Source organism: Schistocerca serialis, chromosome 1, assembly GCF_023864345.2.
Source record: "Schistocerca serialis cubense isolate TAMUIC-IGC-003099 chromosome 1, iqSchSeri2.2, whole genome shotgun sequence".
In the NCBI taxonomy this organism is placed as follows: Eukaryota; Metazoa; Arthropoda; class Insecta; order Orthoptera; family Acrididae; genus Schistocerca; species Schistocerca serialis.
This window is the reverse complement of record NC_064638.1, coordinates 868,114,542-868,139,427: the sequence shown is the minus strand read 5'-3', so window position 1 is coordinate 868,139,427 and position 24,886 is coordinate 868,114,542. Positions and strand designations below refer to the sequence as shown.

Sequence of the window (24,886 nt, the reverse complement as noted above, 5' to 3'; positions counted from 1 at the left end):
GGTCTAGAGTTTGAAAACCACTCAAGGAGTCCTTCCACATAAGGAAGGACTCACCAGTGAAGGAACGGATACACTCAACAGCACAATAGATGGGTACCAACAACACAGTGAAAACACTCCAGCCATCCACCAAGGAGTGGAGTTCATTACATCCTGCACGAATATAAGCAATGCCAGTGAACCAGCAACTGTATATACTATATCTGAACCCTGAAACACACTAAGAATGGAGCACAGTTGGTGGTGGAATGCCTCACACGCAGCCAAGTCTTACAGACTTGTAGGTCAAGACAGAGCTGTGGACGGGGGATGCACCACAGAGGTTTGCGAGAGCAAGCCAGAGAAGAGGTAATGGAGATATGAAGAAAAGGAGCGGTTGCAGATGGCAATCGTAAGCCCCAACCTGGGCTGCTGTGTGTGTGTGTGTGTGTGTGTGTGTGTGTGTGTGGGGGGGGGGGGGGGGTCTCTGTACCTGGAAAGAGAAGATGGTAGTTCGGCGGCTCTGGGGAGCAGCAGATGTGGAACGCATAAGCAATTACGCTGTTGTTGGCACAGAACCCACAATGGTAGAAATCCTATCTCCGCTGATCGTGGGGCTAGTCAGAGAGGCCATTGTTGGAAGTTGTATCCCGCAAAAGTGTATGGGTCCAGAATCTGTGACATTGAAGGTGACACTGAGCCATATGCAAGCCTTCCATAACCTAGACAGGACTGGACCAGTGCTTCGCATGGCCTTAGCAGAGAAGAGCAGTCCACACGCCAATTGGTACTGCTGAGACATCAAAGACCATCAAGGTGCGGCTGATATATCTGCTTCAGTCTATGATGATGCAATTAAAATCAAATTGCAATGTCAAAATTTTTTTATTTATTTGAACAGTATCGAAAGAAAATCAACAGAGTAGTGTTACGGAAACCTCTATAATTATGTCAATAAGCACAAGTGTAATGTCTGTGATAAACATTCACTGGAATTTTTGCGAAAAATTAATAATTTTATGAAAAATAAAACACAGAAATAAATGTAAGTTATAAATGTACTGACTGTAAAATTCTAAGGGTATTAGAACACGTAATTAATTTAAACAAAATGAAATATAAAGGTGGGGAATCAGCTATGGGTTTTTGACCGGCAGTCTTTTGGACGACCCTGGTGTGAGCACCACAAGGGAGGAAAGAACGGAAAACCAAAGCAGCCGAGCTTTAACAGTGTACAATCGGGCATGCCATGTTTGGCGATGTGATCCTTAAGCAATAACAATTTGTAGTAAAAGTGCATCTCCAGTTTATTTTGTGTTGAAAAGCAAGAAAATCCAACTGGTTTTATATTATGGAATATGAAGCCGATGATACAGCAAGTTAAAATGGTTACCGCAAGTCGGTAGTAGTTATAAATTAATACCACCACTAGAGACATGAAGACCCCACCCAAATTTGCACACAGCAACCACTAACTTCAACATTGACACAACTTCAATGAACGAGGCAAGACATTTTCGTATTAACAGTCTGCAACAGTGTATCATAATGTTACAGTCAACCTCACGGTTTGCTTAAGTTCTAATATAGTTTTGTTAAAAGTATATGTTAGAATCACTGTTCCAAAGTCTTATACCAATCAGAAGTTCCCAGTCCATTTCAATAAGGGTAAACTTTGTGTCACTCTGCACTGTCAAAATATTGTAGTGATTGATGTTATAATGTTCTTACAGTTTCATACAAAAGTAACTTCCAACAATAACTGTTTACTTTCAAATCGAAGAGACAAGAACTGCGGTGACTTTGATAAATCATTGTATAGTTCAATTTAATGAGCTTTCTTAATTTTAAATTTTCTTTATCAAAAAACTAACTTATCTAATTATTCAAAGTAAAGCTGGCAGCCATTAAGCCACATAAGAATATCTCAGTCTGCTTCCATCTTGTTTCCAAGTAAAATTTTTGCCACAAATCATTAAAGTAAATTTACTTCTGGCACATTAAAAGAACATAAACTGAAATAAAGTATTGAAATTGCTCCTTCAAAGCTGGCAACCACAACAGTCTTCATAGATATGGCTTTCTTTCAGTGTATCTGTCGCACGGTTAAGACTACATAGCTACAAGCTGTTTGCTACAGGGATGCAGATAAAACCAAATACAGGTAGGCCATATAAAATGTTGTGTGTATAGTAACTTGTGTGGTGCACAAATCCTGAAAAATCTAACCCCATTATCCACACCTCACTTTGGAGAGAAGTTTAAAGCATTAATAGGTGCCTTGCAAATAATAGTATTCTGTTAGGTAACACATGTCAAAATTTGTGTTAGATTGTTGTTAAAGTTAATAATGATAGTGCAATATTGTGCAGTTTTTAAGAAAAATGTTCTACTGAATGAACTAAAAGCTGTATTTTTCTGAGATGCAACGTATGGTCAGCATGGGAAAGATGAAGATTCTTTTTATTGTCAGTCAGTCCCAGCAGGTAGCGGCACATGCACAGGGGGCTGTAAACCTGAGCATTAAATGGATTCACTTTCCGTAGTGCTGCCAGCTCTGCAGGACAATGCAGAAATTATTCTGCACATTATTACTTGCATATTATGCAATATTAGTGATCCATACAGCTAAAATTTGTCACATTCATAGTTAAAAACCATTCCTTTCCCTGCTATGTAATGTTCAAAATTGGTTTGATAACATGCAATTCAGACATTTAAAATACAAAGATGAATTGGTCACACATGGAATAGGCGGGTTCAGTTACAAGCTGACTAAGACGGGGAACCCGTGTCAATCAGGCATCAAAGACCAGTCCTAAAAAAATAATGAGAGTCCACCACATTGGAGGCCTGGTCGTCAAGGTACAGATCCCGATGGGGAAGCACTGTACGGCAATGACAGAAATGCCTACCACAAAGTTTGGCAGCTGGAAATTGGAAGCTATGTGTAACAGCCCAAGACTGCACTCTCTGTATTACTCCCTGCAGTCTGCTTTCAGCAACGCTCATCGTGGATGACCAACAATAAATGAAAAAGTCGTCAGCATACAAAGAGAGGGACACCATAGGTCCCACAACCGCCACCAGACCACTGACAGCAACTAAAAAGAGAGGGAACACTCAAAACAGAACCCTGCAGAGCCCTATTCTCCTGCAGATGGGAAGTGCTATCGGAAGTGCCAACCTGTGTCTGAAAAATGCGAGATGAAAAAAGTCCGGAATAAAAATTGGAAGCAGGCCATGGAGGCCCCATAACCTTTATGCAGATCGAAGAAGACAGCAACAAGGTGTTGACAACACCACGCAAAAGTCATTTCGGCAGCAAACTCCACGTGGACTAAATTACCTGCAGTAGAACAGGCTCAGCGTAAACCACACTGGGTCAAAATCAAAAGTTCCTGGGATTCAAGGATCCAATACGGCCTTTGACTAACCATATATTCAAGTGACAGAGGTGGCATTGGTTAAAATGATCAGATGATAGCTGTCCATCTCAAGCAGGGGATTACCCGATTTCCAAACTGGCATAATGACACCTTCTTGCCACACAAAGAAATTCCCCCTCACTCCAGAGACAGTTGAAAAGGCAAGTGTATGATGTTGCGTAGCCACCAGTAAGTGTTTAAGCATTTGGTTGTGCACCCAGTCTGGTCCAGGAGCTGTATTGGGGCAGAGATCAAGAGCACTGGCGAACTCTTACTTAATAAAGGGGCGTTATAAGACCCCAGGCGACAGGAAACAGTAGATAAAGGAATTCGTCCAGATGGTGTTTCAGAAGATGGAATGCAGGTGGACAGTGGACTGACACTGAGATCTGGGCAAAATGCTAGGTGATAAAGAGTCCAGGCTGGCGGCAATAACACCATTCAAGGAAATTGTCGGGACACCTGCATGAGAACGGCACCCAAAATACCCTTAGAATTTTACAGTCAGTACATTTATAACTTACATTTATTTCTGTGTTTTGTCCACACCTATATAGCAGCGTATCACCCCCAACAAATCCACTTCTGGCATTTCATTAGATAACGAGCTTGGGCATGAAAGCAATGCCCACCTGGAAGGGCATAATACAGGCAAGTGATGCTGAAGAAAAGACAACTGGAAAATGATCGCGTAATACTAATTGTCATGAATTCCCCACTAACAGAGAGGAGGAATCCAGGGCTATAGATGGAAACATCAATGGCCAAGGTAGTGCCATGTGGCACAATAAAGTATGTGGGAGCTCCACAGTTGAAGAAGTAGAGATCAAGCCTTAATAGCAGGTCCTCAACAATCCTGCCCTTATCAGTTGTTGCAGGGCCATTCCACTGAGGGTTGTGTGTGTGTTAAATCCTCTTGGAGCAGGAAGGGAGGTGGGAACTGTCAAAGGAGGGCAAAAGAGCACAAAGTGTAGGAGGTCGGTCTGGGGAGAAGATAAAGATTGCGTATTGTCACACCAGAGTGTAAATGGTTCCTAACAGCCACCACTTCCAGTGTGGTTTGAAGAAGAAGCCAGGAACTAATAATGTCCACATGGTTCAACGTACAGGCACTACCAGACACTCGCAATGGGCCAAGATGACTCCTACAGGAGGCTCGGAAACCACAATGGATGAGTAGCCACAAAATGAGATTCCTGCAATACAACACAAGCTGCAGAGTACAAAAAGAGAAGAGACTCCACTTCAGGAAGGTGATGATGGTAACTATTCCAGTTCCATTGAAGGAGAGTAGTACAAGAGCCCGGATAGATGATGTATGGGCCAGAACTGACTGTTGTTCTGAGCAGTGTGCATCACCAATAAGGACGAAGTGACATCCATGAATGTAAGATCAGACCCTGATTGTAATGGAGGGGGTTGACACTCCCTGGGATGTCAGGGGGGCCTCATTCCGAGACTTATGAATCTTCTCCTTCTCCTTTGGCGGAAGAGAGTAGATGTGGTCACGAAGAGAGAAAGTCACAGTAGTATTTGGATCCAAAATAGAATGAGTAGCCTTGAAGCCCACAGAGCATCGGTCGTACATCTGACTAAATAAAAGGCTTCGTGTTCTGAAGGCACAGGGGATGGGGGCTCCTGGAGGGAGCCCCATCCCCGACGGAATTTAGAGAAGGGGGCCAGCAGAAGGGCAAGTAGCAGCTCCATGAAGGGAGGGAACCAGAACTGCCAGGGAGGAGGAAAAGAGAATGGAGACAGGGCGGAGGTAAGGAGGCATGGGGAGGTGGAGGAGGAAAGGACACCACAAATGCAAAGGTAGGTGTTGAAGATACGGGATGAAGAACGTCAAATTTCTGTCAGGCCACAGAAAGTATAGACGGTCGAGAGACTTAAATTCCTTAATCTTCCTTTTAATCTAGTGAGTGAGGAAAATGTGAGCCAGTACATTGCACACACTTGGGCAGTGGGGTGCAAGGACTCCCCACATGGGAGAGTTAACAGTCGCCACAAGGAGGAGTCGCCTCACAGTGTGAAAACATGACCAAGACAGAGAAGCCAGGAACAGCACTTGAGAGATGCGATATAGGGCTTCATGTCACAACAGTAAACTAGGACTCCCTCCAACCTTCAAAAACCAGGATGAAAGTGCCAGTATCAACATGATTGTCCTTAGGAGCTCTCTGGACTCGCTGGACGAAATGAATGCCGCACCATGCCAGATTAGTCCAGAGTCCCTCATTAGATTTAAGGAGAAAATCACTGTCGAAAATAATGCCCTGGATCATATTTAAGGACTGGCGAGGAGTAATGTTCACTGACAAGCAAAAAGGGAAGCCGACTGACTGACAGATGATGTTTTAATCAGTACGGAACCACATCTTGCTACAAGAGTGAACTTCACCTAACTTATCTTCAATGTGTTCTACAAAAAAGAAAAAAAGAGTGATTTGGTAGCGGTGAAAGTCTGCACAAAGCCAACTGGGTACTCCATACAAGTGGGACTCAATGTACTTTTGCCAGTATTCACTGGAACACGGGCAGAAGAATCTGTGCCAGAATATCGTGACACAAAGTTGCAGACATCAAGCACTTCACATGAAACTTCATGGGAACAGATAATAGTTGTCGTCCTTTCGGTATTTACAGCCTGAATGACAGATCTGTTTGACTCCTCCCACACATCCATGCTGGCATTTTGTGTTCCTTGTTCAACATTCTGATGACAGCTACTTCTCCTTTCATGTTAGTAGAAGTTGGAATGAAGCATACACAGCACACATTCACTGGATTCATTTTCTCGATGACCTTTTGTGCCAGCTTTTTTGATAATTCTTGATTTGGAACTTTCTGTTATTCGTAGTTCATGTAGTGTCTTCGTGGATGACTGCAATCTGCAATCAAGACTGTGTTGTCTTTTCACATGCTTTCCTCTGTTTTTGGAATAGTATCAATGACCACATTCCTAAGAGAAACTTCTCCCAGTTTATAACGATCAAAAGAAATGCTGCCTACCATAATGTTTACAGTATAACCACTGGAGACTCTTCAAACTCAGATTTGTGTCTGGCATATTAGCTTTTCAGTTTTCAGTTCACTGCAGACACAAAAAGAAAAATACTTGTTACAGTTATTGATTTATTATGTTTAGCCAACATTCTGTGCATCTTAGTATCTACACTGTGGTCTCCAAACCTAGTTACAGAAACATGAATAAAAATAACTGACATTTACTCTTGGTATTCAGGCCCTCGATGGCAGTGTATTTCATATTGAAGCTGTAGTGACTTCCATGTCTGCTCAAGGAAAATATCAGCTGTTGAAATTAATTCTTCTTGCTGGTAAAATAACTTGGCTACAACAACAAATATGTTCTTTAACTGCACGACCATAGAGTTACTTCCTTGATGATGCAGAAACATCCTGCTTAACTCACTTGATTTTTGCTTGTCATTTCCTTTGAATAATCTGAGCAATTTTCACTAAAGGCATGAGAGCGAGTTATCAATTTATGGTTTTGAGGCCAAGGAAACCAACCCAGGCAGATATTGCAGTTAAATTCTTCTTTTGCATTATGATGTTCTAGCCAAAAATTGGGCTAACTCTAGGGTAATGAGGTCACTCTCTGAAGTAAATTCTGTGTTTGGTTTCATTTCCAGCTATTCAGTGGCAGAGCTTCCATCAGATAAGATTGAAAAACAATACATAAATCTTAAGACCTCTTGCTACTTCCAGTAACCCAGGATGAGAAACTTATGATACTGCAAACTTGATAATGTCTTTTTCTACTTCTACTGACATTTTTGGTTTTTGTGAACGTACAATTTTATTTATTAAGTGGTGGTACTGAATCACTTCTTAACTAGGCTTATCTGATGGTCTACTCCCATTGCTGAATCTCCACACTACTTGAGTATGGCACGGAACACAAACACAGACCGTTTCATAGTGCAAAACGATTAATAACTTACTAATCCATGCCAATTTTGGGGCACACTTGTGTTAGTATATAATTAACATTTTGTTTAATTACACTTTCATCTCAAGGTTATCACAGTGACTTGGCATACACTTGTATTAGTACAGTATGTATTTTAATGGTGAAATTAGTGTATTGAAAATAACAGTAAACATAAGAGACAAATTAATCACGAACGGTATGTTCTTTAATTTCATCTAAGACTGACAACATCCCAAGTAGTCTACTGATTCCATTCCTGTAGAAACATATGCATTCGAAGTTAAGATGTCAAGCCAGGTTTGAAGTGCACTTTCGTCTGCAAATGTATTTTCTTGATGGATGTTCGATGGGAGAGAGAAAGATAAACATTTGAGGATGGAAGATCAAATGTATAAGCAAATGAGGGATCTTTCCAAATATGAACTCCTTGATAGTTTTCCTTGTGAAATCAGCAAAGTTATGGTGTAATGGCAACGCCTGATGCAGTTTTGTTGGTCGATTTCTCATTCTACAACCAAAAGGTGTCTCAGTTGTTGGCAAAAAGGCCAGTTGCAATGGAAAAGACACCAAACAGGACTTTGTAGAACACAACGTTTTTGTGCCACAAAATACAGAATATTGTATATTCACACTGCCCTTTTCTTGAGGACATCTCTTCTTGGAACTCAGCTGTCATTTTCTTTTTAAGAAGTTTAACATGTGGGCACTATAACTTGCCACCAGTAACAATACTGCAGAGGAATGCTCAATGAGGAAACTGCTGATGTTTAGGCAAAAAGTCAGTAATAGTTACCCCCTTTATTTTTGTTGCTCTGAATTAGAGCATGGCTGTACGTACTACTACACCTAACTTCTGAATGTTGCAGTTCGTCCCATCAATTTTCGAGACATCCACATTGTAGAAGATCACATACCAGGAGGATCTTCACTGAAACAAGAAAATCTTTTTCTGACTTTATTTGTACGATAGCACTTCCATCACAAATGACACAAATGTTTCAAGCTGCTTCAGATGTCTGGCCCATTAAATTCACAGTGAACAATATGTCACATACAACTTTTGGAAGATTGAAAAATGAGAATTCAATATGTAACTGCATATCTGAAATTAAATCTTTAGATGAAAAAATGACACTCCTTAAACTAGTGTGTGTTCACACTGTTTATTGATGTTATTTCAAATAGAAAATCAAAATGCAGTAAGAAGCAATTTGATGCTAACAATACAACAGCAGAAACATGCTGAACTGCACTGCATTCACCTGGTTGGATGGCATCAAAGTGCCCTGAGGTGAATGACTGCCATAGGGTTAAGAAACTCTCAAGCATAAACTGTTCCAATATTGAAGCAGCTGTGAGCTCTTTCATGGAAGGTTTTGCTATTACTAGTCGGTTAGAAAGTGAAGCAAATTAACTTTGAGTGTTAGATATTCACTTTCTAACGGACTAGTAATAGCAAAACCTTCCATGAAAGAGCTCACAGCTGCTTATCATATAGAGGGAAACATTCCACGTGGGAAAGATATATCTAAAAACAAAGATCCTGTAACTTGCCAAACGAAAGTGTTGGTACGTTGATAGAAACAACAACAAACACAAGCACACACACAAATTTCAAGCTTTCGCAACCCACGGTTGCTTCATCAGGAAAGAGGGAAGGAGAGGGAAAGACGAAAGGATGTGGGTTTTTAAGGAGTCATTCCAATCCCGGGAGCGGAAAGAATTACCTTGGGGGGAAAAAGGGACATGTATACACTCGCGCGTTCACCCATATCCATCCGCACATAACAGACACAAGCAGACATATGTAAAGGCAAAGAGTTTGGGTAGAGACGTCAGTCGAGGCGGAACGAACAGAGGCAAAGACGTTATTGAATGACAGGTGAGGTCCTACACCAAATCCCATGCCACTTTCCTCGACGTTGACCATCTGTCCAATGGCCAGCTTCACACATCCGTCCACATCAAACCCACCAACAAGCAACAGTACCTCCATTATGACAGCTGCCACCCATTCCATATCAAACGGTCCCTTCCCTACAGCCTAGGTCTTCGTGACAAACGAATCTGCTCCAGTCCTGAATCCCTGAACCATTACACCAACAACCTGAAAACAGCTTTCGCATCCTGCAACTACCCTCCCGACCTGGTACAGAAGCAAATAACCAGAGCCACTTCCTCATCCCCCCAAACCCAAAACCTCCCACAGAAGAATCCCAAAAGTGCCCCACTTGTGACAGGATACTTTCCGGGACTGTATCAGACTCTGAATGTGGCTCTCCAGCAGGGATACGACTTCCTCAAATCCTGCCCCGAAATGAGATCCATCCTTCACGAAATCCTCCCCAATCCACCAAGAGTGTCTTTCCGCCGTCCACCTAACCTTCGTAACCTCTTGGTTCATCCCCATGAAATCCCCAAACCACCTTCCCTACCCTCTGGCTTCTACCCTTGTAACCGCCCTCGGTGTAAAACCTGTCCCATGCACCCTCCCACCACCACCTCCTACTCCAGTCCTGTAACCCGGAAGGTGTACACAATCAAAGGCAGAGCCACATGTGCCAGCACCCACGTGATTTACCAAATGACCTGCCTACACTGTGAAGCTTTCTATGTGGGAATGACTAGCAACAAACTGTCCATTCGCATGAACGAAGACAGGCAGACAGTGTTTGTTGGTAATGAGGATCACCCTGTGGCTAAACATGCCTTGGTGCACGGCCAGCACATCTTGGCACAGTGTTACACCGTCCGGGTTATCTGGATACTTCCCACTAACACCAACCTAACAGAACTCTAGAGATGGGGACTTGCCCTTCAATATATCCTCTCTTCCCATTACCCACCAGGCCTCAACCTCTGCTAATTTCAAGTTGCCGCTACACATACCTCACCTGTCATTCAATAACATCTTTGCCTCTGTACTTTCGCCTCGACTGACATCTCTACCCAAACTCTTTGCCTTTAGATATGTGTGTGTGTGTGTGTGTGTGTGTGTGTGTGTGTGTGTGTGTGTGTGTGTGTGTGTGTGTGTGTGTGTGTGTGTGTGTGTGGACGCGGGCGCGCGCACATATGCGAGTGTATACCTACCTGTCCCTTTTTCCCCCCAAGATAAATCTTTCTGCTCCCGGGATTGGAATGACTCCTTATCCTCTCCCTTAAAACCCACATCCTTTCGTCTTTCCCTCTCCTTCCATCTTTCCTGATGAAGCAATCGTGGGTTGCGAAAGCTTGTAATTTGTGTGTGTGTTTGTTATTGTTTCTATCAACGTACCAACGCTTTCGTTTGCTAAGTTACCTGATGTGACTCACCAAACGAAAGCGCTGGCAGGTCGATAGACAAACAAACAAACACAAACAAACATACACACAAAATTCAAGCTTTCGCAACAAATGGTTGCTTCATCAGGAAAGAGGGAAGGAGAGAGAAAGACGAAAGGATGTGGGTTTTAAGGGAGAGGGTAAGGAGTCATTCCAATCCCCGGAGCGGATAGAGTTACCTTAGGAGTAATGTCTGCTTGTGTCTGTGTATGTGCGGTTGGATATGGGTGTGTGTGTGAGTGTATACCTGTCCTTTTTTCCCCCTGAGGTAAGTCTTTCCGCTCCCGGGATTGGAATGACTCCTTACCCTCTCCCTTAAAACCCACATCCTTTCGTCTTTCCCTCTTTCCTGAAGAAGCAACCGTTTGTTGCGAAAGCTTGAATTTTGTGTGTATGTTTGTGTTTGTTTGTGTGTCTATCGACCTGCCAGCGCTTTTGTTTGGTAAGTCTCATCTTTGTATGTATAAAGACAATTTTCACAGATTGGTCATATAAAACTGAATGGCTGAAGTCTAGATCAGTGTCAGCAGCATTCTCAAGGATTGACAACACATCAGTTTTCCCATAACCAACAGGATTATGCTTTCACATAACCAATGAGTGAGAAAAGAGGCAATGTACTTCTAGTGGTGAAATTGAAGTCACTGTCCTGTTCGTTGGTTTTCGGCGAGAATTCGTGAGAAATTTTTTATTATTACTGCAATGAATTCTATAAAGTGGAATGATTTAACTGACTTGGACCTGCAATGTGATGTCATCTGTTGGTGCATGTCTTGTGGATTAATTGTCAAGACACGAAAATGTATCAAATGTGGGAGTGAAATGACTCTTTAAGAGTTGAAAGTTTGTGCGAAATGAAATAATTTGAAAGCACAGAAAAAGCCTTCAATTTTTAAGTGTTCTATCTGAATTAATATCTGGTTTTCTGAAAGATATGAAAATTAGTATCTTTCTGCAGAACACATATTTATGGGTTTACGAGTGTAAACAAAAGTTTATATACCAAGAACTTGATTCAGCCAAGCAAACTATTGTCGATTGGGGATAATTTTGCACAGAAGTTCTAGTGGAAGTTCGCACAAGACAGAACAAGAAACTTGGTGGCGAAGGGCAGACTGTTGAGATGAATAGATCTCAGTTTGGCAAGTGGTAGTCAGGGAGGGAGAACAAACATGAAGAGATGTTTTTGGTGGTATCCAAAGAGGCAAATACAACTTATTTACATATTTTTTTGCATTGTGTCTAGGTTTCCAAAAGCTGTTACACTGAAAATTCTTAAAGGGAATATTTTGCCCAGGATAATAGTATCATCAGACCATTTCTCCAATACACATGTCTAAAAACCAAACGTTTCCAGCACCTTACTGTAAATCACAAATTGAATTTCAAGGATACAGAGACAGGTCCCATACAAATATCACATAGGGCACACGGAGTGCCATTAAATGGTCCCTACATGGCACAAAGCAGTGGAAGACATTTTTCGATAGTGACCTCTGTGAATATGTGGAGGAAAGAAATGAGTCAGACCTGTTTTTATATTTTTGTGGGCTGTTGGATTGGTGTATACTTGAAGAGAATAAAATCTGTTGTAGTTTCATCTTTTCTTTCTTTTCAGTGGTAACTTATTTCTAACTATAAAAACAGCAGTTCTATTAATAATATTGGTTGCAACAAATAACTATTTTTCATGATTATGTCAGTTACTACAAAATGTTTGTTAATTCCAGTGGTGAAGACTGCTTTCCAGTTGGCAAAGACACTGCATCTATAAACAAACCTGTTTTCATAACAGACTGATCTGTAGCTTACCCTGAGGTCTAGGTTAGGCTGGGATGTGACAGTATGGTTGTGACTTGGCAAAGCCAACAAACGTGAAAACTAAAAGACTTGGTTGCCGTGACACAACAATTACATTTACAATATTACTATTCATGAATAGTTCACTGTCTCTCCCCCCCTCCCCCCCATGTTGTGAATTATGACACTGTGTTGAATAATGGAACTTATACTGCTTACTGCATGAAGAGAATTACATTAATGAAACTCACTGTGACAAATATTCCAAACATATTAAAAACTAGTAGGCTGTGCTTACACAAGCATCTCTCTCAACATTTTCATTTTCTGCCAGTGAGCTGTTCACTTATTATTTAATAACCTTTGTTGTGACAAATATTTCCTACTTTTCTTAATGTGTCAAGAATTACAACGTTGTGGTTAGGCTGTGTTCTAATAGCACGACATACATTATTATGTGTGAAATTAGTAAGAATTACATTAATAAACTACACTGTTATAAGTATTTCATTGGTCCTTCTCAAAAATATAAGGAATTAGGAGGTGCCGTTAGTTCTGGAGATAAATGCACAGTTCTGAAACTAGCAATTATTATGTGAAAAACATTTTACTTTTTTCCCTTTGAGTGACTCAAGCATTACAATAGTGTCTATATGGTAGCAGATACTACCACACTTTACATAGCCGCAAGTCACACAACAAGGAATTAAAATTTACATCCTCATTTACAGCAATATTTGACTCTTTTTAGGAACGTGTTAGCATTTCCGATATTGTGGTAAATTCACACAAGAATTTGAGTTTTCTTAGTGCCTTACATCCATGCACGTTCCTGCACGCTCTGCTCTTGCATCTGCAGTTAAGCAGCGACAGATGACACACTCCACTTTATTCCTATAATACCCAATGGCAAGAGCCGACAACATTGCTGTACAAGACACAGAAATAAGCCACTGGTCCCATTTACAGCAATATTTCACTCTTTTTACAAATGTTTTATCACTTCTGATGTGGTAAATTCAAGTTACATACAGCATTTACCTTCTAATGGATGTATATTACTACTAAGACAGCTTCACTGATTTCTGTGAGACCTCCATTTGATACTAATTATGTTATGTAGTATGTTACACGAGAATAGCTTCTTCCACAATTGGTGAGTAATACACAAGTCTAGGTTTTGGTCAGGATGAAGCACAGCAAGCCAGCATTTTGGGGAGGGTTGATGGTGGAGGCTGGGGTGGGGACATCCATGAACAGAACAAGACTCACCACAGCCACATGTGGGGCAGTGGAGGGTGAGCACACTTTCTCAACTTTTGGAATCTGATCAGTGATTATCAATTCATATGATTACTAAGCATTAAGACTTCCTTACAGAAATATTTAAACTATCCTTACACGATACGGAGATGACGAAAATTTGTGTCAAGGTTCTTGACTGGTGAACAAAATGTGAATCGTGTGCTAACTTCAATGAAAATTCTGAAGTGTGTTCAAGAAAACCCACATATTCTCAACAATGTGGTTACCAGAGACAAAACCAGGTATTTCCAGTATTACCTGGAGACGAAAAAAGTTCGGAACACTGCACGAACATGTCTCCTTGTATTGAGGCATCTTCTAAAAGGGGTTTGTACCCACTGCGCAATTGGTGAATGCACAGTTTTACATGGAAGTGCTCAAGAGGCTGTGAAAATGAGTCAGCTGCATGTGAACAGGCATCACCTATTCCTGGAAGCTCCACCACAACAATGTGCCATGCCACATTGCACAGTTGATGCAGTAGCGGCTGGCTCAGTACAGTGTTGCCGTATTGCCCCACCCTGCCGACAGATGAAATATGACTCTGCTAACTTCTTACTCTTCCCTCACCTGAAACAGGACAACATTTAGACTTCATCGACAATGTCAAGGTGGCTGTAACGAAGACTCTCAACAGCGTTCTGGCCAGTGACCTCCAGAAGGTGTTTGCAGATTGGCACACACATTACAGAGTGCTGAAGCCCAAGGGTCCTACTTCGAACGGTTTTACAGGAGGTGCGCCAATATGTGTAATAAAATCAGCTCTACTACTTTCTGATTGCACCCTGTACATTATGTTATTCAAAGAGAGTATCAGCACCCTCCAAAACACTATCCTCTGTTGCTTACTAATAACCAATATGTATCTAATATCTAACATTCCAAACCCCTGCAACCTATATACAATTTTATGTTGTGTGCCTTCCACTTAAGCTTATTTATATCTGACGGAAATCAAACCATGATTAATCTTTATTTTAACAGGAGACAAACACTTCATTGTTTCAAAGTACTCATCTATCTTCTCAAAACCCCATGTACACCTGAGGCTACAGTCATGTGTGGAAAAGTATCCCACTAAACACAATCCATGGAGAACACTCCGTCCCAAATATCTATCACAACTGCACTATAGCTCCATTTTCCTGTAGGGATTGTTAATATACCTAACTGCTAAGTAACAAATCCATTATCATCAACTTTTATCAACGCTGCAGATTAACCTATTAACATGACCTTTATTTTGCAATCACACTGACTGCCAACTAACAACTAAACTGTCACTTTTCAGCCTATCTACATTAAAGTGTCACCACAAGCAACATTTCGTTGTACTATCCCATTAATGACTTTTGCTCTGGCACAAAGCATAATAATTCCAACTAGACTTCAAACTTTAGAATTTCTGTCTCCTTTATGGCAGTTGAACCTTGCCACACTGATGAAATTTTAACTTCAACAATCTAAACACAAGATCAACTATGTACCAATTCATTTGAGTTTTGATAGGCATAGGATTATTAAACATGTTCTACAAACCTTTGGAGGTTTGAATGGGTATTCTGGAGAAAAATGAATATCCAGAAAAAATACGCCCCCTTCGTAGACTGATCCTGGTGGCCCCAATATGGTTGACACCCATTCATACAAATTATCTCCTTTTGGACCAGCACTGGAAAAATAAAGTTTTGTAAAGCAAGCAAAACAACACGAAACTTGGCTTCTTAGGTGCATGTTAATACCTGCAGTTCGGTGGTGGATCCAGTGTGATTTCCGCTAATTCTTTCTGAATCCTGAAACAGTGAACAAGAATTAGAAAGCACTTAAAACACACTATTGTTGTGGCTTAGCAACTAGAGACAACAGTGGGCATGTGCATGTGTCTTTTTTCCCCTAGTCTCATGAAGGACTCCATTCAATAGCTGGTAGTATCTAGTGATCCGATCACAACTTGCCTGTCTGCCACTGATTGCGTCCTCTATTCACTGAGTAGCCATCTATCCTCGTCATATTATCATCATCACTGAATCTATTCTGACAAACTATTCAGTAAGGCTCTTCTCAAATATTGAACTATGCTGCAGTGCCTGATTGGGAAAGTCCAGAATATGAACAGCAATAGGAAATTAGATTATGCATCTTCTCTTAAATGTTTGGCTGCAACACTGCTCAATATGAAAAACAGAGATATCTGTGGGATTAGTAATACTGATTACTTGGTAAATGATACTTAGCCTACTTTTAAATAATCTCAATTACTGAACTATACTTGGTTCTCTTTTGTCTCTTGGCCACCAGTAAAATCTTTACGGCCTACTCATATGAGATCTGTAATTACTTCCCAAATATCTTGCCACTGCAACTCTCATTCTAAACAACTTACTGGTTTTGAAGAAAATAAATTTTTAAATGTTGTCACCAAAGTTGTCAATTATTTATTGGCTGCAAGTAGTTTTGGGCTTGGCCCATTTTCTCAAGCCACGATTTATTTACGATATGTTTGTTGCAAACAGTTCTGTTTATATCATCACAAATGTGTTTCAGATCTTTATTATTCAGCATGATACAATCCACCTGATATTTCATGTACAATGGAGAAATTTTTTCTTACTGCATTACACAGAGTACCACACTCACTTATATTTTTTACATTTTATAACCTTGACACTTGTTGATACAAAGAATGTTATAACACTCTTTGCATCAACATCTGTAAAAAGTTACAGTAACACCTGGAGAGAGAAAAAAAAGCCAGACACATTGTAATCCAACTAGGACAAATCTCCAACGTACATAACATATTGCTGTCACACAGACCACATCATTCTGGTAATGAGGCTCTGAGATACTTGTAAATGTGATGACATAAATAGAACTGTTAACAACAAACATATCCTAAATATAAAATACATGGCTTGTGAAAATTGGCAAAGTTCAAAACTAACCGGCCAATATATAATTAGCAGCTTCGGCGAAAATTAAGATGACTTTTCTTCATTGTTTCAAAATGGCAAGCTAACATACTTAAAACCTTTATATTTAACGGTTAGTTTTAATCATTCCTTGCTTTGCCCACAGAACGAGAATGCACATGAAATACATAGTACTATTCTGCAAAACACTGGGGAAGACTCAGGCTTCGAAACTATGCAAAGAGAACTTGGCATATAATAACAATGGCCCAGCAATATAAATCTGTGGTTTAAGTTACACTTCATACTAACGAGTTTCCTTAAGCTAGAACACACATCCCACAGCCTACCAAGAGAACCTAAACGAAATAAAAGTTCTTGGGTCACATAAATTACAGGCACTCTTGCTGTTCCCTCCAGTCCCTCTATCCCACAGAAACATCCTTACATCACTTACCTTTTTGCTGAAGTACTAAGCGCTTTCGACATCTTTGGATTTGGCTTAGTATCTTTATTATCAGTCTTATTGTCAGTCAATGAGGCTGTGCCACGGCCCCGCCCTGTTCCACTAGATCCTGCCCCTGACATCAGTCTGAAAGGAAATGTATGATTTTAAAGAATGAGACTTTGTATAAGTATTACCAATATTTACTGCAGTACAAATTATAATGATGCTAAAAAGAAACAAAAACCCGAAAAATAAATAAAACAAAGCAGAATCCAGGGGTGCAAACATCTATCAGCAACAGTTCAATACCACAAGGATTACACATTATCCGCCATTTTGGAGAAATTTTATTAATACACCTACTCCTTCGATTTTCTCACGGGCTTACTCTGATAACGAAGAACTGATGTCTCAAAATCAGAGCACGCAACTTAGTTACCAGGTGAATTGAAGCAAAACGAACAAAGATACGAGGCAAATGACAAGAGGGCTACCGAACCTAGAGGGAATTAAAAAAAAAAATCATTACAAAGTCACTCAACTCTTTAGCACTTACGACGATTTTCTTTTTGCTTTGAATACATAAACTGTTACTGTTTTAACAACCCCAACAAACACACAATTTACACAAAATAACCGAAACGTGAGGTACAGTGCGCTATTTCATTACACTAAATTTATCTACAAAAAAAGTATTCTTCCCCAAAAAGGAAGTATCTCCTATACAACACTTTAGTATACTAATAGCGAGAAAGAAGAGGCAGAGGCTATAAAGATCATGTACTTTTGTTGCAAAACACAAATTACAAAGTATATCTACCAACAGGATCGGCTTGCCGATCACAAAGCTTTCGGCCCAATCGCTGTTCAAAGATATCTTTGACTAGTTTGAAGGCAAAGTTCTTCCGTCAAAGATGGCAAAACATAGGGGGCACATAATTTTTATAAAGTTGATGTTTGAAACTAATTAAAATACAATAGTATTTTCTAAGGAGCACATTAATATACTCTAAAATGAAACTTTTTTCCAAGTTATTCAGCACTTGTTTGATATCTTTTGCAGCCACTATGCGCATAAACAAATGGTTAAATTAAGTTAATAACTTTCTAAAGTAAAGATTAACACAACACTCATGTCTGGAATTTTCAGTCATCTACTATTAGTAAGAGCAGCATCAAGCCGTCCTTCCATAGGCAACCACAACTCGTACATGAATCCTTTCACTATTTCCCTCAGTGGCCAGTATAAACGTATTTTCTACTGGCAGCGTATTCAATAGAGTGTCAATTGAAATAAGACGTGTAGGTGTAAATTCGTAAAAACTTTAACAGAAAAAAACACACCCTTAAATACTGTTTATGCAAATAGATTTCTCGTAGAAATAATTTGAGAATATCAAACACGTTAATAAAAGCATTGTTGAAAAAGGACAAAGTGTTCTTCAATACGTATTCGAATGAGCAAAATAACTTAATGAATTTTTTCTGAGCTAGTCAGGTGCATATACAGGGTGGGGCACAAAAAGTCACCCGTTGGAATTTTGATCCTACATGTATATAACTGGGGCAAAAGTTTTCAAATTGTGCGCTCAACTTCGTGCACTTCATGGAAATTACGCCAGATGTCGTTGCGAGTTCATCGCTTTTGTTGTGAGCCCGCCATTTCAGTTTTCCGCGATGGCGGCCAAAGGACAGTTGACTGTCGCACAAAAGACAAAGTTTGTGTTACTGTTCGCGACAACTAACAGTGTTACATTGACACAGAAAAGGATTCGTGCTCTTTTCGGCGCACGGTGGGCTCCCAGCCCACAGACACTACGCAGATTACATCAAAAATTTGAAGGTACTGGATCTGTTTTGGAGTGTCAGCGGCCACATGAGCTATTGTACATTTGCCGCAAAACATTGAAGCGGTTAGAGTGGCTTTGAGTCATAGTCCGATAAATCAACAAGAAGAGCCAATGCCGAGTTGGGAATTTCACGCCAACCTGTACAAACAGTGATTCAATCCGACCTTCGCTTGTATCCACAAAAGATGACTGTGGCGCATAAGCTTACTGCGAGAGGTAAGGAGCGGAGACTGCAGTTTGCAAGATGGGCAATCGAGCAAGACCAAGAGGCAGTGCTACACCAAACATGGTTTTCTGACGAACCTTATTTTTATGTGAACGGAGTTGTGAACAAACGGAACGTGAACCTCCGCGAATAATGCACACGAAAGACACCTAGGAGAGGGGGGGGGGGGGGATCACGATGTCAAGCCATGGAATCATCAGTCCGTTCTTCTTCGATGCTACAGTAACCATGAACACATGCTGCGAAACCAGTTCTTTCCTCAACTCATGGATTCATGTCTTCTATTGCAGACACAATAGTTCATGCAGGATGGATCACATCCCCATACTGCCAACATTGTGCTTTATTTACTGCACGAAGGACTTGGCCTCAGGGTATTGTCAAACAGATTTCCAGAACGTTACGCTGGAGGAGAAATGTGGCCACTCCATAGCCCAGACATTAACCCATGTGACTTCTTTGTTTGCGGGTTCCTTAAAGAGTATGTGTACCGCAGAAAACCCGAAAATGCAGTGCAACTTAGGGCCATGATTGTGGAGTTATGCCACGCCATTCCAGAAGATTTGTGTTGGAGAGTCGTGCCCAATGCACGTCTGCGACTTGAAGAAGCTGTAAACCAAAACGGCAGTCATATTGAAGATGATATTCATTAGGTTGTATTTCCAAGCTGCATTCGTTACTTCTACATCAATAATTTACAGATCTTGTCAACATCAAACGTGTTATTCATGAAACAAATCAGGTGATTTATCTGTATATAGGATGACATGGCTGTTCGTCTTGAGGGATCCTCATGCATTCAATAATATTGTCAAATCGTCGATATACTGACTGTCTGGCAGCACATATTGACTTATTGCCAATACTAGAAGGATTTACAAGCAGGGTGATGTCTGTATAAGTATTCTCAGTATTTCCAATACATACTGAACATTTGAGATCAAGTATGGATGGTTTAACAATACTCTCCATTCAAATCTTTACGGAGCTTCATGAACCAGCCACATAGCGTTATTGTGCACTATTTATGTTTTCAATGCACAGTTGTGTTTATTATACTACAGGTTCAGGTTTTAGTAGTCTTTTGACACAAAACAGTTTTAACAGGCCTATGCAAGGACAATCTTTGTAAATAACATTTTAGGATGTCAACAGAGCATCCTAGAACCACACTGCTGAAATTATTAATTTGAAAATATAATACAGGTTGGTGAACTACATAGCAGTTTGGAAAAACGCTTCAGCTTCGAAAAATGCGTTTTACATCTGCAATGAAAAGTAAGAGGTCGAAATGAATTTCAGTTTCACAAAATTGCCACAAACATTAATTGTCTGAACATATCCTTGTTAGTTAGATATAATTGCTTCACAGGCTTCTGTAGAATATAACTAATTGTGTTTGCTGATATTACAGGTATTAACTTAGATCACTTGAATAGCCTGCTGTAGCCAGGAATCTCAAAGTATCTTCCAATTTCTAATCAGTTGGGACTGCCTCTCTCATTAACGTGTTTTGAATCTCTGTCTTATTTGATACCAACATTAACAACTTGTCAATGATGCATGACTCACCACAACGTATGTCATGAAATCTTTCAGATCTGTGATTCTAATTTCAGTCATTAAATTAACATGTGATAAGCTGCTAATTTTTTTCAACCATTGTCGGATCCATTTCCTCTTTTTCATTATTTTCTCTTTCTTGCAATCTCTAGCTAATATAATTGCAGCACACACTTTCTCTTGGGCATTCGACGTCTTAACCTTGTAAAACGATGTTGTCAGCTGACAATTTTTGGCAGTATTATTGATAATGTGATGTTACTTCAATATACTGAATATTTAACAAACCAGTGTTGTAAATAAATATTGAACATGTGCAGACCTCCTTCAGATACAAGTAACACTGAGATACCTGCAACTGGAAACTTCTTTATTATATTTGCAGAGGGTCTAGGCTTACTGCATTCTACAAGCATGAGGTGGATTAGAATGTAAAGCTTTTATCTCAACAGTTCTGTAGCATTTCCTTTTTTTAAAAAAAAGTATCAGATTTAGTCAGATTTAGGAATATCATACTAGCCATAAGCAATTTCTTCTAACCACTTATTTATAATAAAGTAACACAAAATCGCCTGAAGTGACGCAACATATTCCAAAAGTATTGTAACTGAGAGTGTGGACTTGCTTAGGTGCATGTTACTGCAGCACAGTTGATATTGTAAACATTTTTAATTTCAGTACAATGATAATATTTGGATTAGTCATTGAGTGTAAATATTATGATAACATGGAAATATAAAATCTATTTACACCTTCAGAGATTTAAAGCTACTCTTGACTTGATTGAAGCCCCATGTAAATAAAATAGTGTTCTCAATGGTGTAATAACTGAACGATAATTGTTTTGTATAGCAGTCAAAAGTTTGGTTGATAAATAAAGTAAATAAAACGTTATATTTGAAGTACTCATCACCTATCAGAACCTTGCCAAAGTAGAAATGTTGAGGTAAAAGCCTTAATCCAGGTTTCTACAAGTATGAATTGTTGTACATAGTCCTCCCCTTCGCCCCAACCATTACCCTTTCATTCAAACAAGCTTTTCCACATGCTGAAGTTGGAAAAGCTACTTACATGACTTTCAAGAGGCCAACAAGTGAAATTAAAGCCAATTCACACTTGCCATCACACCATGTCAGATGATATCAAAACATTCCACAATGAGGTTCAAATGGTGGAATTCACACAGGCCATCAACATTATGTCATGTCCCATCACATCACATCAAGGTACCATGAGAAGAAAGTTTTGATGGTGTAGTTGGTGGTGGAAATCCAATGTCGTCTGCTAAATTAACCTATTTTCTCGGTACTTACTCCCCTTGCACCAGTGTATTTCATGCTCTCATGTCTTCTTAATCTTTATTTTATCAGTTTTCGTTGTTTTCAAGACAAATTGCAAATGTCCCATGACGACTTGTATATTCTTTTCATTGAATTGAAAAGTGGCAAGTCCTTTGGCTCATTTCTTTTCATTCATTTTTGATAAAATAAATCGATCACACACAAATTGAGCTAGACAGGGTCTGTTAATATAAAAGTTTAGATGGATTGATGAGGTCACAGTGGTTTTAAATGCTGATTTCATTTCCTTTCTTAACATCCTTTAATTCACCCTGGTGCTGGCTATTTCAGTTACTCTCTGGGTCAACTTCAGAAATAAGAAGCACTGAGGATAGAGGATGGAGGATCTCAAACTGTGGCTCACTAGAGAACAGGGAGCTGTTAATATCGTTTGACAACCCTACACTGGTGCAGCAATACTTTACCCTTTCACCTTGATTCAGGTGGCAGCAGAAAATGGAATGCTGTGAGCGAGGAAGGGCGCGCTGCAGCAGCTGTAATGTTCTTACGCCTTCACAAAAATTTGCGAACTATGCCGACTGGAATCCTGATTATTAGAATGCGGGAAACTTCTCTATCAGAGCCCTGAAATTCCTGCTGATTTTAGTGTGGAGTGCACCTGTTCGCCGCTCTGGCCAAATCAATTTGACCTACAGGCTGGAAGAGCAAGCCTCTGCTCAGCATATCCTGAGAGGAGCCAGTCAGCGACTCAAACTATCTTGTCTCAAAAAAAGAAGATTTTAACTAGGGAAGCATTGTTCAGTAAAAAACATCTACCTAGTAGGGACCACAGTCCCTCATTTACGGAGAGATCTAGTCTTTCCAGACTGACCATTTCCAGTTTCAGAAAGCAGCAGCACACTAGACTGCACGGCTGGCCAGGCGGGGTGTAGGGTAAGTTTCAAGATCTAGTTTCGCAAATTTTGCAGTTATGAGTGTGAAAGGATGGACGTGTTAGCATCTCAGACAGGGAGCGGGGAGAGCCAGCCGCAGGTGACATAGCAGCTGACACCCAGCCCAGCTGGAAGGGCTGATGGAACAACAGCTAGCAACGAGTCACTGTGGCTCATTTACTTTCACTGTCAGCTGGAGAATGAAAGATGGAACACTGGGACAGAGGCTTGGCTGGAGGATGATCCCAGGAGAGTCTGAGCTCCTGCAGAACAGAGAAGTGGCTCCCATCAAAACACAGAGCATTCTGTAACTCAGGACACTGCAGCTGTTGATGTTTACTCTGGCAATTTGACATTACTTGTACTATTGTCTCTCTGTACAACAGGATATGAACATTTCCCTATAGCTCTTCTGGTACAGAGAGACTACATTAAAGTGATCGATAGACATACCTTTTTTCCTTGTAGAAGATATGTTGCACAACCAGTCTGTACCACTTTGCAGAACTGCATTACAAGGCAGCTGTTAGATTACCACAATCTGCTGTATTAGGGAGAACACCCAGAGTCTATTAACCAAGGTAAACAGCATTGATCAACACACCCACTTCAGTCTAAACCCATGGACAAAAAAAAAATGGCTCTGAGCACTATGGGACTTAACTTCTGAGGTCATCAGTCCCCTAGAACTTAGAACTACTTAAACCTAACTAACCTAAGGACATTACAACCATGCCCGAGGCAGGATTCGAACCTGCGACCGTAGCGATCGCGCGCTTCCAGACTGTAGCGCCTAGAACCGCTCGGCCACTCTGGCCGGCTAAACCCATGGACAGCAAGGACCTACCTGTTCACGCTACTCCACAACTGAAATCTGTTCTGGACTCGATAGACCCATTACCACATCACTGTCATTGTAAAGTCGAGTTGACAATCTCAGACTGACCAAAATATATTAGTAATAGGTCGAGCTTCGAGAAGGACTACAAACAGATTTTTCCTTCAGCAAAAGTGCATGTTGAGTTAGAGACTATACAGAGGAGAAGCCGTAGTCCTGTGATCATTTAGACACTTAGTGCCACCACATTGATAGACTCAGTCTCACCCTGTTCCTAATGGTTCCTGGCCTGGGAGACGACGGTCTACCTGACGTCTCCAGCCAGAGATGAATCTGTCACATCCACTGTATGAACTGAAGCCACACTCACACCCACCAAGATTAACCTCACATCTCTCCAGAATAGTTGTTGTGATAGCGCATCCCCACCACTTTTGTGTGTCAATGTGATCACTCCACATTTCTCGTGTGACAGTGTAGAAACCTGTCACAGATCAGGTTATAAATCAATATTATTATTCATTATTTATGTCTATTATCTTCTTTTTCAGACGATATATATACTTAATTATTTTTACTGTAGCAGTGAATAACGCCATGTACTCAACACTTTTCGTTATGATGCCACATGTACATATTATTTTTTACTATAAATTATGGACCTCAAATTAGGACATGGCTCTTTTTCTTTATGCTTACACTAATTATCACACTTGGCACTATCAATATATCGCATGTCTGTCATATGATTATTACTTAAGAATAATATTCCGTGTTCAGTGCCTGTTTATCTTTTACTTTATGAATGTTGCAGCAAAGTAGAAGCACATACCATGTTTTCACATACTTTTTAGTGATATTTAGGTGCTGGCGTGTTGTTTGTCGTATGAGAATGTTGAAAACATACATCACAATTACATGGAACTTGGATACTTCCTAACACATACATCTGTATTCAGTGTTAACAAATTTCTCTTCTTCAGAAGCATTTTTCTTGCTATTTCCAGTACACATTTTATATCCTT

At 40.3% G+C, this 24,886-nt stretch overlaps 1 protein-coding gene across 4 annotated transcripts in view; it reads right to left on the bottom strand.

The window, feature by feature from the left end:
• LOC126485858 (ubiquitin-conjugating enzyme E2-24 kDa) overlaps nucleotides 1-18,030 on the bottom strand; it is a 46,955-nt gene extending 28,925 nt beyond the window's left edge. The window contains exons 1-4 of one of the 4 annotated variants that reach the window (XM_050108905.1): nucleotides 17,972-18,030; nucleotides 17,161-17,295; nucleotides 15,534-15,584; nucleotides 15,331-15,463 (exon numbers count right to left, since the gene is read on the bottom strand). In XM_050108905.1, the coding sequence (XP_049964862.1) occupies nucleotides 15,331-15,463; nucleotides 15,534-15,584; nucleotides 17,161-17,291 (315 nt within the window). In that variant the 5' untranslated portion in view covers nucleotides 17,292-17,295; nucleotides 17,972-18,030. Of the gene's footprint in view, nucleotides 1-15,330; nucleotides 15,464-15,533; nucleotides 15,585-17,160; nucleotides 17,296-17,693; nucleotides 17,849-17,935 lie in introns of those variants that run through there. The other 3 variants (XM_050108906.1, XM_050108908.1, XM_050108907.1) reach the window with 3 other exon arrangements.
• Between the last annotated feature and the right edge of the window lie 6,856 nt (nucleotides 18,031-24,886).